The sequence below is a fragment of the Schistocerca serialis genome, chromosome 6 (genome assembly GCF_023864345.2).
Source record: "Schistocerca serialis cubense isolate TAMUIC-IGC-003099 chromosome 6, iqSchSeri2.2, whole genome shotgun sequence".
Lineage (NCBI taxonomy): Eukaryota > Metazoa > Arthropoda > Insecta > Orthoptera > Acrididae > Schistocerca > Schistocerca serialis.
The window spans coordinates 287,640,460-287,655,115 of NC_064643.1; the positions used below are offsets into that span (position 1 = coordinate 287,640,460).

The 14,656-nt window shown below is 43.0% G+C and overlaps 1 protein-coding gene across 1 annotated transcript in view; it reads right to left on the reverse strand.

The window, feature by feature from the left end:
• The window catches only part of LOC126483702 (anoctamin-8), a 192,921-nt gene that overhangs the window by 85,032 nt on the left and 93,233 nt on the right, over nt 1-14,656 (reverse strand). Inside the window, exons 7-8 of the mRNA XM_050106792.1 lie at nt 8,230-8,415; nt 3,696-3,848 (exon numbers count right to left, since the gene is read on the reverse strand). Coding sequence (XP_049962749.1) covers nt 3,696-3,848; nt 8,230-8,415 — 339 coding nt within the window. The remainder of the gene's footprint in view (nt 1-3,695; nt 3,849-8,229; nt 8,416-14,656) is intronic.

A 14,656-nucleotide genomic window follows, 5' to 3' on the forward strand; every position in this document is an offset into this window, starting at 1 on the left:
GCGGTCCACCAGGGGACCGGTACGCGACGTGGAGAAGAAGGAGGGTGAGGGATGGAATATTCAGCAGCAGCGAGAATGACTTCCGTGAGGTGTGCGACCTGACGATCGCAGCTTGTAAAGGTTTGATCCTGAAAGGTTGCCCTGGAAGAGAAGAGCCCCCAGTCTGCCTTGGAGATGGTCCAATTAGAGAAGCACGGAGAGGGGGTATGCTGCAGGAGATGGATAACACACGGGAAGTGGTCGCTCGAATATGTATCAGAAAGTGCATACCACTCAAACCGGCGTGCAAGTTGGGGAGTACATATAGAGAGGTCTAAATGGGAATAGGTGTGAGATGTGTCCGAAAGAAAAGTAGGGGCGCCAGTATTGAGGCAGACAAGATCGAGCTGGTTGAAAAGGTCTGCTAACAAGGAGCCCCTCGGGCAGGATGCTGGAGAGCCCCAAAGGGGATGGTGGGCATTGAAGTCTCCAGTTAACAAAAATGGTGCAGGTAGCTGAGCAATAAGTTGCATCACGTCTGCCCTGGTAACGGCAGATGACGATGGAGTGTAAACGGTACAAAAGGAAAACGTAAAAGTGGGGAGAGTAATGCGGATGGCAACTGCCTGCAGGCCGGTGTGCAACGTGATGGGATCGTAGTAAATATCATCCCGGACCAGCAACATAACCCCTCCATGAGCTGGGATACCTACCACAGGGGGTAGGTCAAAACGCACAGAGGTGTAGTGTGCCAAGGCAATTTGATCACATGGGCGTAGCTTCGTTTCCTGGAGGGCTACGACAAGCGGACGGTGCAAGCGGAGCAGCAACTTCAAGTCCTCTCGGTTGGAGCGAATGCTGCGAATATTCCAGTGAATAAGTGCCATCGTAAGAAAAGAAAGATGAGAGAAGTGGTCACCTCGAAGGCCGCTTAGGGCCTGGCTTCGAGCGAGCACTGCCGCCGCTATCAGTAGGCGGACAGTCATCGTCCATTGGGTCTATAGGGTCATCGGCCATCTCGGGAGGATGGCCGGGAGGGGGAGCTTCCTCCGCCAGTGAACGGCCAGATGTACGGCGACCAGCGGTGCGGCCAGGCGAAACGGATGACGGCCTGGGGCGGCAGCCGCTGGGTGGCGCAAGAGAAGAAATGCGCCGTGGCGGGGAAGGAGAACTGTGCTTCCTATGCGCCTTTTTGGAAGGACGTGTAGTGGAAGTACCGGTCGAAGGCTGTGAGGTCGAGGTACGGAGGAAGTCTGCACGGGATGGTTCCTTCTTGAAGGCCCGTGCATCTGACTTCGGTGTCTTCGTCTTAGCAGAAGCTGAAGAAGGTGCTCGTGTCTGTGGGGTGATGGGAGGAAGAGGAGACGTCGACCGCGCGATCTTAGCACTGGCCGAACGGACGACCGTGGTGCTGAAGGTCAGATCGCATGTCTGGGTTGCTACCTCCCGGGTAGTCCGAGGAGAGGCGAGGACAGTACTGTATTTCCCCGCTGGGAGCAGCGTGGGCTTCCTACTAGCCAATAGCTTGCGAGCAGCCGAGGTGGACACTTTCTCTTTGACCCGAATTTCCTGGATACAGCGTTCTTCCTTATAGACAGGACAGTCGCGGGAGGATGCTGCATGGTCACCCTGACAGTTCACACAACGAGGAGACGGAGGTGGACAGTCACCCTCATGGGCATCCCTGCCACAGGTGACACATTTAGCCGCATTGGAACAAGACTGTCGAGTGTGATTGAAACGCTGACACTGGTAGCAGCGCGTAGGTGTCGGGATATAGGGGCGAACAGAAATAACCTCGTAGCCCGCCTTGATGCGCGATGGCAGCTTAACACTATCGAAGGTCAAGAAAATTGTCCGGGTCGGTACAAGGTCATTGTTGACCTTTTTCATGACCCTATGGACAGCCGTCACGCCCTGCTCAGCGAGGAATGATTGAAGCTCCTCGTCAGTCAATCCGTCGAGGGAGCCAGTATAGACCACACCACGAGACGAATTCAAAGTTCGGTGGGCCTCCACCCGGACAGGGAACGTGTACAGGAGGGTGGCCCGAAGCAGTTTTTGTGCCTGAAAGGCATTCTCAGTTTCTAGTAATAAGGTGCCGTTACGCAACCGGGTACAGGATTTGACAGATCCGGCTATGGCATCTACGCCCTTCTGAATAACGAAAGGGTTGACAGAGGAAAAATCCTTTCCGTCCTCAGTTCGAGAAACTACGAGGAACTGTGGGGCAGGCGGTAGTACTTTTGTCACTGTTGGCTGGTCACGTTTCCGTTTTTGGGTCGAAGTCGAAAGAGATGGAGTAGAATCCATTGCGGAGGAATCCCCCATGATTGCCAGCGTCTCCGATGGCGCGCTCCTTCCTTGTGGGGACCCTCTCAGAGGGCACTCCCGCCTTAGGTGAATGTTTACACCTCAGGTCACACCTCCCGAGAAACAGACGGAGGGACCAATCGGCATGGTCAGAAGGTATCAGCTCAGGCAATCACCCCTCCCCGGGCCTGGCCTTTACCAGGGGGTACGCGCGTGCCTTACATGTCTACCCAGGGCGGGGACTTACGCGTTACCCCGTCACCGGCTACGCGTGCGAACGCGTGGGTCGGCCTTCAGGCACGCACAGGGAGGAAGGAAGAAGAGGAAAAAGAAGAGAGAGAGGGAGAAAGAGGACAGACTGTCTCAAACGCCGAGGCGGAGACCAGAGAAGGCAAGGAGAAGAAGGCAATGAGAAAGCAAGGGGAAGAAGGCAATAAGAAGGCAAGGAGAAGAAGGCAATGAGAAGGCAAGGAGAAAAAGGCAATGAGAAGGCAAGGAGAAAAAGGCAATGAGAAGGCAAGGAGAAGGCAAGGGAAAGAGTAAGGAAGACAGTGAGGTGGAGAAGAGCAAAGAAAGGAACCAACAAAAGGAAGGAAGAAACGAGAAGTGAAAAAACCAAAAGGACCACGATGATAGGTCGTGGAACCGTCCGTCTCCGGACGCAGGCGCGAACTACCCCCGTGAGGGGGAGGGCTACCTGTGAAACCAGTCATGCGATCTACAAGCTAAGCAGCAACCACTGTGCAGCATTCTACGTGGGCGTGGCAACTAAAAATCTGTCTGTATGAGTGGCCACTGTCTAACTGTGGCCAGGAAACAGCTGGACCACCACATTGCTGAGCATGACACCCAACATAACATTCTTCATTTAAATGACTGCTTCAAGCCTGTGCCATCTGGATCCTTCCCATCAACAACAGCTTTTCTGAACTGTGCAGACGGGAACTCTCTCTGCAATATATTCTACCTTCCTGTAACCTTCCTCCTGACCTCAACTTTCGTTAGTCTTTGTCCTACACTCTAGCCCCTTCCCTGTTCCCATTCCAGCACTACATAGTCCTCTATTCCACCAACACATTCACTGTCCTTCTACCTCTCTCTTTTCCACTACCCCCCCCCCCCCCCCCCCATGTAACCTCCAGACGGCATCTTGCTGCCCTACTCTCTCTCCACTTTGTCCCTGTATGCTCCCACAAGGCAGCACTTACCACCCCCCCACACCACCCCACCCTGCTTATCGCTCCCCACTCACCCCAGCCCCAGCCTCCTCCTCACTTCCACCACCCGGTAGCGTCTCCCATTATTGACAGTCTTTTTGTTATGCCTGTCTGCAAGTCAGCATCTCTGCTATATGGTGAGTTGTACATAGTCCATATATGGCTGATTTCCACATAAAGAAGTACCTGGAATTGTAGTGTCACAATCATAATGACGAAGACAACAGCCAGGCAGAGCAGTATGATGGGCATACTGACAAAGTATCGAAAAACATTCCTTTTCCATGCTGGATATACTGGTTCTAGTCGCCCTGTCACAGGACTTACTTCAAGAGTACCCTGAAAGAGAAAAATAATATTTTAATATGATACACTATACTTGTTTTACAGACTCCTGCCTTTCAATACACTCTTACAAGAAATTAGAACAATAACCAGGTGAATCTAACAGTCCACGGGTGTGCCATTGGTTCACAGTGTTCAACAGGCATAGTATTTCGATGATTAGACATGTTTCCATGTCCAGGTGTGCTGATGATCTGAGTTCTTGAAGGCATGTGGCTGATTTAAATCCTCTTCTCCTGTAAGACACTCCCTCCATGATCCGTGTCCGCAGCTGCACGTTGGTGGTCGCGGACATGCTAGTGTCATTGTCTGTGGTAGCATAGATGTAGATACTGTCTCCACCCTGGCTAAAAGATTGTTTTGTTTGCTAGGTCTTCTTATGTGAACTCAGTGATGGTTCCTACCCCTTCTTAAGAATATAGCCACAATCTCGATTGATGAGTTCCCCCCTATGGCCTCTCTAATGACACTGTACCACTATTTGGAAGTCCATGCCAAGATCCTGGTACATTCATATTCCATTATGTGATTCTTGAACAAACAGTGCTCTGTCACTGCTGACTTGTTGGGATACATCAGTCCAGTGTGTGTCGGCAATGGTTTTCTACAGTGCACACTGTGTGTCCAACATTTGTCTTTTCACACTGACAGGGAATTTGGTATATGTTGGCCTTCTGCAAACTGAAATCATCTTGGATGCTTCCTAATAATGCTCATGTTTTACTGGCTGGGAAAAAGTTTTTACACAGCATTTCTTCAATATGCATCCAATTTTTCCCGACAGTGTGCTGGTGTATGGTATAAAGGCAGTGGCTACCTCTTCCTTTGTGACTTCTTCTGTCTCCACAGGTTGTACTGTGTGGTGAGGCAGGGAGCACACCTAATTCGTCATTCTGAGTACCCGTTTTTTTTTTTTAATACAGTTCTTCTGAGGTGTTCTGGCTCCTTGGGCACTCTGAGTCTGGGATGGTTTATGCCCTGTGTGCTAGCGTTTTTGGTACCCCATTGCTCCGCAAAAGGTGATGGCAGCTGTCTACACGCAAATACAGACCAGTTAGTATTTTTTTCCAACAATACACACTGTGGCCCACGGGGACATCTTTATCATGATGTCCAGAAATGGTAATCTTCTTTCTACTTTGGTCTCCAGAGCGAATTTGATAATGGGATGTATGGAGTTCAAATGTGCAAGGAAGTCAATGAGTTTGGGGGGAGAAAAACAGCCCCCCCCCCCCCACACACACACACACGTGGGCTTCCGTTTGGATGATGCCTCCTTAACGCACTCCTTATACAAATTCATGGCCAAAGGCGAGAGTGGGCTGCCCTTTGCAACTCCTTCCACTTGTTCATAGTATTCTCCATTAAACAGAAAACAAGGGGAGATCAGGACATACCTGAGACGATCGGTGGTCTTCTTCTCAAATTTCTGACCAATAAGCTCTAGCGAGTCTCGTAGAGGCATCCTGGCGAATAATGACAAGATGTCAAAACTTAACCAGGATACCTGTGTGCTTCACCCGGAAGCTGCTGAGGTGTTTTACAAATACACAGAATTGTGGGTGTCATGAGGACATCTACCCACATAAGGGCTTAGAATTTCCGTCAGCTATTTTGATGGCAAATTTGTAGGTGTCCTAATGTTGCTGACAACAGGGCGCAACAGTATCCCATTTTGTCGACTTTAGGGAATCCATAACGTCTTGTCGGCACAGGCTCTTGAAGTACAGTTCCTTGAGCACCCCCTCTGGTAAATCTGCATCCCTGAGAAGAGCCCTAGTCTTCTCAGCTTTGTTTGTAGGGGAAGTGTTGATCTTCCTACAGGAGTCGTCACCTGGCAGGCTCTGCATCTTCTCAATGTGGAAAGACATACATTGCACAGACAGTGCGCACTGTTGATGCTCGTTGCCAAGAACTTCAAAAGCACACTTGACTGACGTATCCCAATAGATCAGCGGTTTCTGGGCACTGTTTGTCTGCGAATCACATGAGGGAGTACAAACGTTTCAAGATCTTGGCACAGACTTTCAAATACTGGGACAGTATCATTAGGGAAGCAATAGAAATTTGCACAAGGGACGATCTCATCAACCTAGATTGTCACTATAATCTTAACAAGGCTTGGGAACCAGCAATGAGTTTAACTGAAAAGACACTCAACAAACAAAATGATATAGTGACCAGAGTGGGCAGATAACCTATATCAACACTACCGCAGACACCAATGTGCAGCTGCAGGCAGGTCCGCAGCAGGAACAGCTTGCAGGTGGAGGGGATATAAGTCAGCTGTGCGCCCTCAAGAGCTAAGTTTGTCAACACACCTGATGATGGCGACATGTCTGATCACCAAAATATTGTGCCCGTTGGACACTACGAATCGGCAGTACACCCTGTTGATTGTTCAATCAATCAACCAATATGCTAGGAGAAACTGAAGAATCACAATAACCAGGTAAAGTTTAAATTTAATATTTTTCATTATAGTGTCCCTTGCTTTGTGTGCCCTGAGAACATTTACTACATGCTGATTACATTCATACAGTTTTGTTTGGTTCATTTAGTGCCTGGTAACAACTTGGTGTTTATTTTTCTTGCTCTCAATATTGAGTAAACTTTATCAGCGCAGATCTAAGATATTAGTACTGCCAATGTTGGGTAGAGAAACATGTAATTGGAATCCACAATGGTCAACAAATAACTGGTGTAGTTTAAGTTATCCACTTTAGTACAGTTTTTAGTTTGAAATTAATAACTGAAATGGAATAAACAGGAAATCTGAACGCTGTAGGATACAGGAGAAGATGGCCATCGTGTTTTAACACTGTCAACTATGTTGATGCAGTTCAACAGCTATAAATGGGTAAAGCTAGTGGCATACTGTTGAGTCACAGTGAAGATTCTAACAAAATGTACCCTGCGGGTGGAAAAGTTGTCTGAGGAGCAACTGACGCAACCATTCTATAGTTCTGATTATTTGTCAAAGAGTTGTGTCATTCATTAGTGGGTCAAATTCATGTCCCTAGGTCACCTTCAGCATGTTCTGCTCCCCACCAGCTCTGACAGCAATGCATCACATACCTAGCATCCGTACCTGCCACTCCTCCTGCCTACATTCCTAACTGGCAAGCTGCCCCCCCCCCCCCCCCCCCTGCTGAAGCACTAGCCACTCACCCCAATTCCTCTCCCTGCCTCCTGCCTCTCTCCCCCTCTACCCATCCCAAATGACACAACCCCCAACACAACCTAGACCACCGGTCGAAATGCAGCATTGACACTTTTTGTCACACCAGTATAATGCACAGGCATACAGTGTGTGTGTGTGTGTGTGTGTGTGTGTGTGTGTGTGTGTGTGTATTTTGTTCTAGCTCAAAACAAAGATTATTCTGAAAGCTAGCAAGTTTTAATTATAGTGATGAAGGTAATCGATTTCTGAAAATATGATCCAACTGGATTGATAAAGAAATGTACTCACTAAGCGGCAGAAGTAGAAAATGCCTATAAAAAGTTAAGGACATGTGCAAGCTTTTGGAGCCATTAGCTTCTTCTTCTGGCAGAAGGGTTGAAGGGGAAGAAAGAGAGATGAAGGAAAAGGACTGGCGAAGTTTCGGAAACGGGAAAAAGTTACGGAAAAGTTGCTCAGAACCACATGACGGGAGACTTATCGGATGTGATGAGCACGAAAGTCTGGGCAACTTTTCCACAACTCTTCCTATTTCCTAAAACTCACCAGTCTTTTTTCCTTTATCGTTCTTTCTTTCCCTTCCAACCCTTCTGCCAGGAGGACGAGCCACTGGCTACGAAAGCTTCTATGTTTCCATAACTTAAATATTTTTTCTCCTGCCAGTGCTTAGTGAATAGATATTTTTATCTATCCAATATTTTATTTTCAATGTAAATTGTATTTTGACATTTTTCAAGACCTGTTGGAATAACAATATGATGGCTGCAAGGCGACAATACCAACACCTGACATTACATTTTAATTTTGATATTTTAACACTATTTTTATATATTGCAAGAATAGCCACAAAATGTTACATCATCTCTATTTAATGTATATTGAGCTTATACATATTTTTAAAAAGAACTATGACTTACTGTTTATAATACTGTGTCACATGTTAAAGTGGTTCCTCCATCAGACTAGTCCATACTACATGTTTATTGCATTTAAAGATTTGATTATATATGGAATGACTGTATACCTAATACTAAAACTTTTAGACACAGTGTTGTGTCAGTTTTATGACACCATGGTATTACAATAGCTCATAATACCTCTGCATAAAATCTAATAATTCAGACAACACAGGTGATAATATAACTTTCAAATTATGAAATATTTTCATTATTCTGGCAGTTACAATATACTCACACTAAACAGAGGTCTAGGTTCAACCAAGAGCTCATCACGCTGATCCAAAGTACCCCAACGGTATGCAAGCTCTGCACTGTACCGCTTCCATGTTTCAACATACACACTTGCCCAGAGAACATTAAAAAATGAGAAGAGGACATATCCAACATCTTCAACTGCCTGATTGTGGCCACAGAAGCAAACCTGAAATATAAAAAATTCTACCGTTATCAGTTTTGAACAAGTATGTATAAAAATAATTTATAAACTTGAATAATTGTTTGTTTCATTCACCTACCACAGAAAATATAATTAGGGTGACATTAAAAAGAAAAGATAATGTAAATCAAATGTTTTTAAGGTTAAGAGATCATGTATAAGGGCAAAAAGAAGGTGTGAAAAGACAGAGACAAAATAATTGTGTGATTTATTACAGTAAAAATATTAAATTTTTATGATCATTTGAAGTGAATGGTATCCAAGTTTTAAGGTTGAAAATTTACTACTGCTCTTATTCTTTTTGAGAATAAAATTCAATCATCAGTTGCAAATACATTTTTATTAGGCTTTACCTGTTTCAACAAATTAATTTGTCAACTTCAGAAGCCTACAAAATTAGGGAAGTATATTACAGAAACTTAGTGCTTTAACAGAAGTCAATATTTTCTACATAGAAGCATAATGCCATGACACATCCAGAATTCTGCTTATTGCACGTGATTATTATAAAGACAGATTGACAATTTACAATAACTGAATCACATCTATGCATGTGTCAAGCTGTTGTGCTAGCAGCAAGGAACATGTATAAAAGCAAATAAAAAATATAACCAAGGTATATAAAGAAGTTACACGTAATACATATGAAAAAAACATGGCACATAATTCTAATGTATAAAAAGAATTGGCTAATTTTCACATTTTATACAAGATGAGATGCAATCAATACAGTGTTTGTTTTTTAATGCAAGTTGATCATTCAATACTTCTTTTCAATTTAACTGGGAATTTTTATATATTTAAAATTCCTCTGAAATATTCACTTTTTGTAGCCCTTGTCAAATAAAAGCAAAATTTTCGTGTTAAGCAAGGATGGAGGAAGAACAGGATGTTTCTCTATTTTGAGATGTTCTGTAGAAATTGACCTATATGAATTCTCTCCTCTTCACATAAATGTACAGCCATGATATAAAGATTTATAATATTCCTAATTTTATAGGCTTCTGAAGACGACAAATTAATTTGTCGAAACTGGTAAAGTGCAATAAAAATTTATTTGCAACAGATGACTGAATTTTATTCTGAAAAATATATACAGTTGCTGAAAATCACAGCCATGGATAAAATAATGGCCTTATTGTTATTCACAATAAGGCCAACACAAAGGACTGTTGCACATTAATGGGTATCCTGGTCCGTTATTATGGTTTTTCAGAAAAAATCTTAATATACAGCATTCACATTTCATTCTATATCCTAACCGATTTGTGAGTGCAATTCTAATACTCTAATACTGTCTGAAATTTCACAACAAACTAGGCGAGGAGCAATGACCAATGACCACCATGAGATTGAATGCAACATGGTGGGACTGTGGGCATGTGACATGGTAAGAAATGTAAATGCCAGTAAGTGGAGCAGAGATGAATGAGGAATCAATCTAGTGAAGATATGGGTCGCAAATGGGAAAGTCTGCGACATAAGTGGCGCTGACGAAGGGCAGCTTGTTACGACCTGGCCCTGGAAAACGAGCATCTCAGAAATGGCAAAGCAGTCCCTTTGTTCATGTGTTGCTATTGTGAACATCTATGGAAAGTGGTTGTAAGATGGTGAAAGAATTAATAGATGACAAGGTCATGGCTACCCACACCTAATTATGGAACATCTACATAGATACTCTGCAAGCCACCGTATGATGCACTTGCAGAGTATCCATGTAGATGTACATGCTCCATGATGAAGTGTGGGTAGCCACTGCTTAGAGTACATATTTTTATCTAGCACATTATATTATATTTTCACTCTAAATTGGTATTTTGACATTTTTCAAGACCTGTTGGAATAAGATTATAGCGAGTCAGCACACACTGTCACAGATGATGGTCATCTGTTCCCCAGCGATGCAAGCCATAGCTTATCTGGTAACAATTGCAGTGTCAGCACTCCAAGTAAACTTGATGACTGCAAGGTGACATTACCAATGTTTGATATTACATGGAAGAATGAGGCTTGCCCACTCCACAAAGTACGATAGGTGGCGATCTGATAGCAAATTACACTACCAGTGAAGGCACTAATGTTTGAAAGCACACTGTTTAGCATACATTGTTGAATATGGGCCCCACAGCAGACAACCTATCTGTGTTCGCATGCTGACCTACCGACATCACAAACTGCGACTGCAGTGGAGAGAGAATTACTGAGACTAAATTGTGGATCAATCCAACCTGTCCTCGGTCGAATTAATCACTTTTCTTGTGACACCAGACTGACGGTTAGGTTCAGATGCTCAAGTCGTACAGAAAAATGGTTGCATTGCATCAAGGATACTGGCCAGTTGGCACATTATTATGCTATCCAGACATTCAGCTGGGCTTCTATGGGAACTAGAGTAGTTATTGGAGGCAACATGACAGCTGTGGACATGTGAACATTGTTATGGACTACCTGTATTCCTTAAATGTCTGATGTCTTCCCTGACAGTGAAAGCATCTTCCAGCAGGATAACTGTCTGTATCACAAGGCCAGAATATGTTCCAGTGATTTGAGGAGCAGGATAGTGAACTTAAGTTGATATCTTTGTCACCAAATTCGCCTGATCTGAACCCTATGGAACACATTTAGCATGCTATCAGAAGTCAGTTCTGTGCACAAATCACGGATTTATGGGAAATGTATGATCTATACGAATGTATTTGGGAGCCACGTAATTCCAGAAACCCACCAAGGACTTGTTGAATCCATGATAATATGTAGAATCAAAGCAACTTAGATATTTTTTCCCAGCTTTATCCCCCTTCATTTCTATTATCTGCCATCACCCCCCCCCCTCCCCCTTTCTCCCTGCACTATTAAATTGCATATGTACTGTCTCTGACCTCTTCCTCTCTTTGATGCTTCCTCGTTCATCTCTGTCTACCTTGATCTTCACTAGAGTGCATCCCTCTCATCCTGACATTGAGTTGTCTGCTTTTCCTGTCTAATCTTCCCACTTCTACTCTTCTCTCTTCTCTGAGGATATAAACAGTAGTGCTGGAAGTTAGAATAATGTCCTCGCTTTTACTTTTGTGTGCTCTATACGCATTACAAAACAGCTGCCTCCTGAAGATAAGAATGGGCATAAAATTCTGACCCATCTTTATTACAACTACCAATAAGTGTGATATAATTTCAGATTTACTACCTTAAATAGTTTACAGAAAGGAAGAAAGATTGGCATTTAATGTTCCCTTCATTAGATGCTGAGCATAAGCTGAGACCGGGCATGGATGCAGGTGGGGAATAAACCAAGCCATTTACAAAAGAACCATCCCAGCCCTAATTTTGTAGGGAACTTCTTAGTTAGATAGTGATAAGAACCCGTATACGTAATGAATGTGGGTGCTGTATACACACTGTATCAAAGAACTTTAAGTGTAGCATCAAAAGCTAGCAGTTTCGTGTTATTTGTGGAACACACTTGGAATTGCTAATTTGTGTACAACCAGATGCAAAACATTTTTCCTTTAATTCATTTTGGCAACATTGTTTTTCTAATGGTGTTCTAAATGAAATCACTGTTAGCCATCTTACTCTTAACTGACTCCAAAACTTTAAGCAATCAAAGAGCTGGAGATTCAGTAGATTAAAAATTTCAGTAAATTAAACAATAAAACCATGAATTGCTCTGGGTAACTGCATGTGAAAAATATAATACAGTACAAATGGATACCAGCACTGAGAGAAGTACTACATGCACAGTATTAAGAAAAACATTATAACAGAATATGTACAATGGAATCTACATTATTCTGTCAAAATACTTATATGATGGAAGACTACAGCAAACAATACTTCCCATGCAAATGGCTACAAGAAAGTGCAATGCCATCAAATGGAAAATTATTTATGTCTTGATAAGCAGCAGAACAATCCAGCAAATGCGGTACATGCCATGCGAACTATAGTAAACAATAAGCCTCACTATCACAAATTCCAACAACCACTACTTCTTATATTCACTAAACTAGCAGTACTTAAGGCACCTAAAGGAACTAAATTCTCCACTAACATGTCTCAGCAGTTTCAGTTACTGGACACACTTTTCATAGCATAGGGAATGATTTTTATTGTTCAATTAATGGTTCAGTTATGCCGCCTTCTGAACATAAAAAGTAAGGAAGTGACTAAGTTTACACAGAGGAAAATAATGATAAACCGTGCACTGCAGTCAAAAGAACAGTTTATATTTTCAGAGCACATTCCATTCACAACATTACTGCCTCCGATGCGCTATCTAGAAAGATTAATATTTCTAAACAGAGAAACATATATACAAAGTCACCAACATACTGTATGTTTAAGGACTAAAAATCTTGATATTTGATGATAAAATCAATGAGCAGTAAACACAAGCTGATAAAAATGATGGATTTAACTTATTTAATTGATACCATTAAACAAACACATTCAGCAATTTTCTGAAAATACAGCAACGAAACTCTTTTTTATGTTGAGTTATGTTCCACTTGAAATATATGAAACACAGCCATACTATAATAGAAAAGAAGGGGTATAGTACAAGAATTATCTTTTAGTGATGTTTCTGGTAGTCATTTTTGTTATGATGCTGAAAACTACTATCAGTTTTATATCAACCACACAGCTGTGTCTAAGTAGTTTTGTTGACTGACAGCCAGTGACTTCAAAACAACAAGGATAAAGCTAGGCATTCAGTGACATGGAAATGCACCTGAAACAGCTGCTGCAATAGGGTACAGATGATGTGGATTACCTATGATACACTTGGCACAGTAAGACAGGAAGCATCAATATTCTGCTCTCAGTTTGTGGCATCATATGAATCTGTTAGTAATGTGTCACGCAACTGTTTGTGATTACTACCCTGCTGTGTTCATTGATACTTTCCTGACTACAACTTGGCTGTTTGTGAGTGGCACATGACAATATTAGCTTCATAGTACGATTTTGATTGGTTTGCAAGCTATCTGGAATTTTTGCTTTCTCATGACAGCTAAACATAAACATAAACTATATTCAACCATCTGGTGCACGATTAATGACTATGTCCTAGGAACAATGTGTAGCAACAAGTGCTGTGCTCTGTGTGCATTACTTGGTACAACACTTACTTCTGAACTGTTCTAGCAACAACTGGATGAGAAGGCAGTTATGGCAGAAACTGCAAGATGAGCTCAAAGACATAATAAATACCACTGCAAAGAGCTACAATAGCAACTACTGCAAAACTTATGCTAGACGCAACTATTATCCACTATCTCTCATCCCTTACTCATTAGTTTTCATGAATGAAAGGGAAAATATGAGTAATCACTCTGCTGCTTCTTGCTAGATTGTGAGGCAAGTACAAGGAGTGTTCAATAAGTAATGCAACACAATTTTTTAATTATTGGCCAAGTTCAAGTGAAAAAAAAATGCGGAATTTGTTGTGGCACATCATGGAATAGTCCTGCTTCAGCTGCTATAGATTTTTGAAGTTCCGATACATTCCAGTGCTATACGTAGACTTTAAAATTGTGTCTGTAGCAGAGGGGTATTCCAAACAGAGAGCTGCCATTGGGTTTCTGCTGGAAGAAAACAAGAACATCACAAGTACCCAGTGGTGCTTGCAGAATGTCTACACAGAACTGGCAGTGAAGAATAGCATGATGAGTCAGTGGGGCGAGGCATCTGTCATCACTGCAACAAGGTTGTGCAAAACTGTCCAACCTCCTGTGTGCCAACCAGCTGCAATTCTGGGCAATGATGGAATGTGAGGAGACACTCATTTGAGGTGATCGATGGATCACTATCAAACACCTCACTGCTCAACTGTATGTCTCTGCTGGTAATGCTGACACACTAGTCCCCCAGCTGGGATACTCAAAGGTGTGTGCCTGCTGGGTTCCTCGTCACCTAACTGACCACAAAGAGCAACAAAGGACCATCTGTGCAGAGCTGCTTGTGCATTATGAAGCTGACAGTGACAATTTTTTGTTGAACAGTGTCACAGGCGATGAAACACGGGTTCATCGCTTTGCAGCACACTATCTATCTTCCAAAGAAAAGGTTCAAAGACACACATTCAGCTGGTAAAGTCATGGCAACAGTCTTCTGGAACTCAGAGGAGGCTATGCTGTTTGATGTCTTCCTTCATGGTGTAATGATCAACTCTGAAGCGTATTGTGCTGCCCTCTGGAAATTGAAGAAACAACTTCAGCATGTT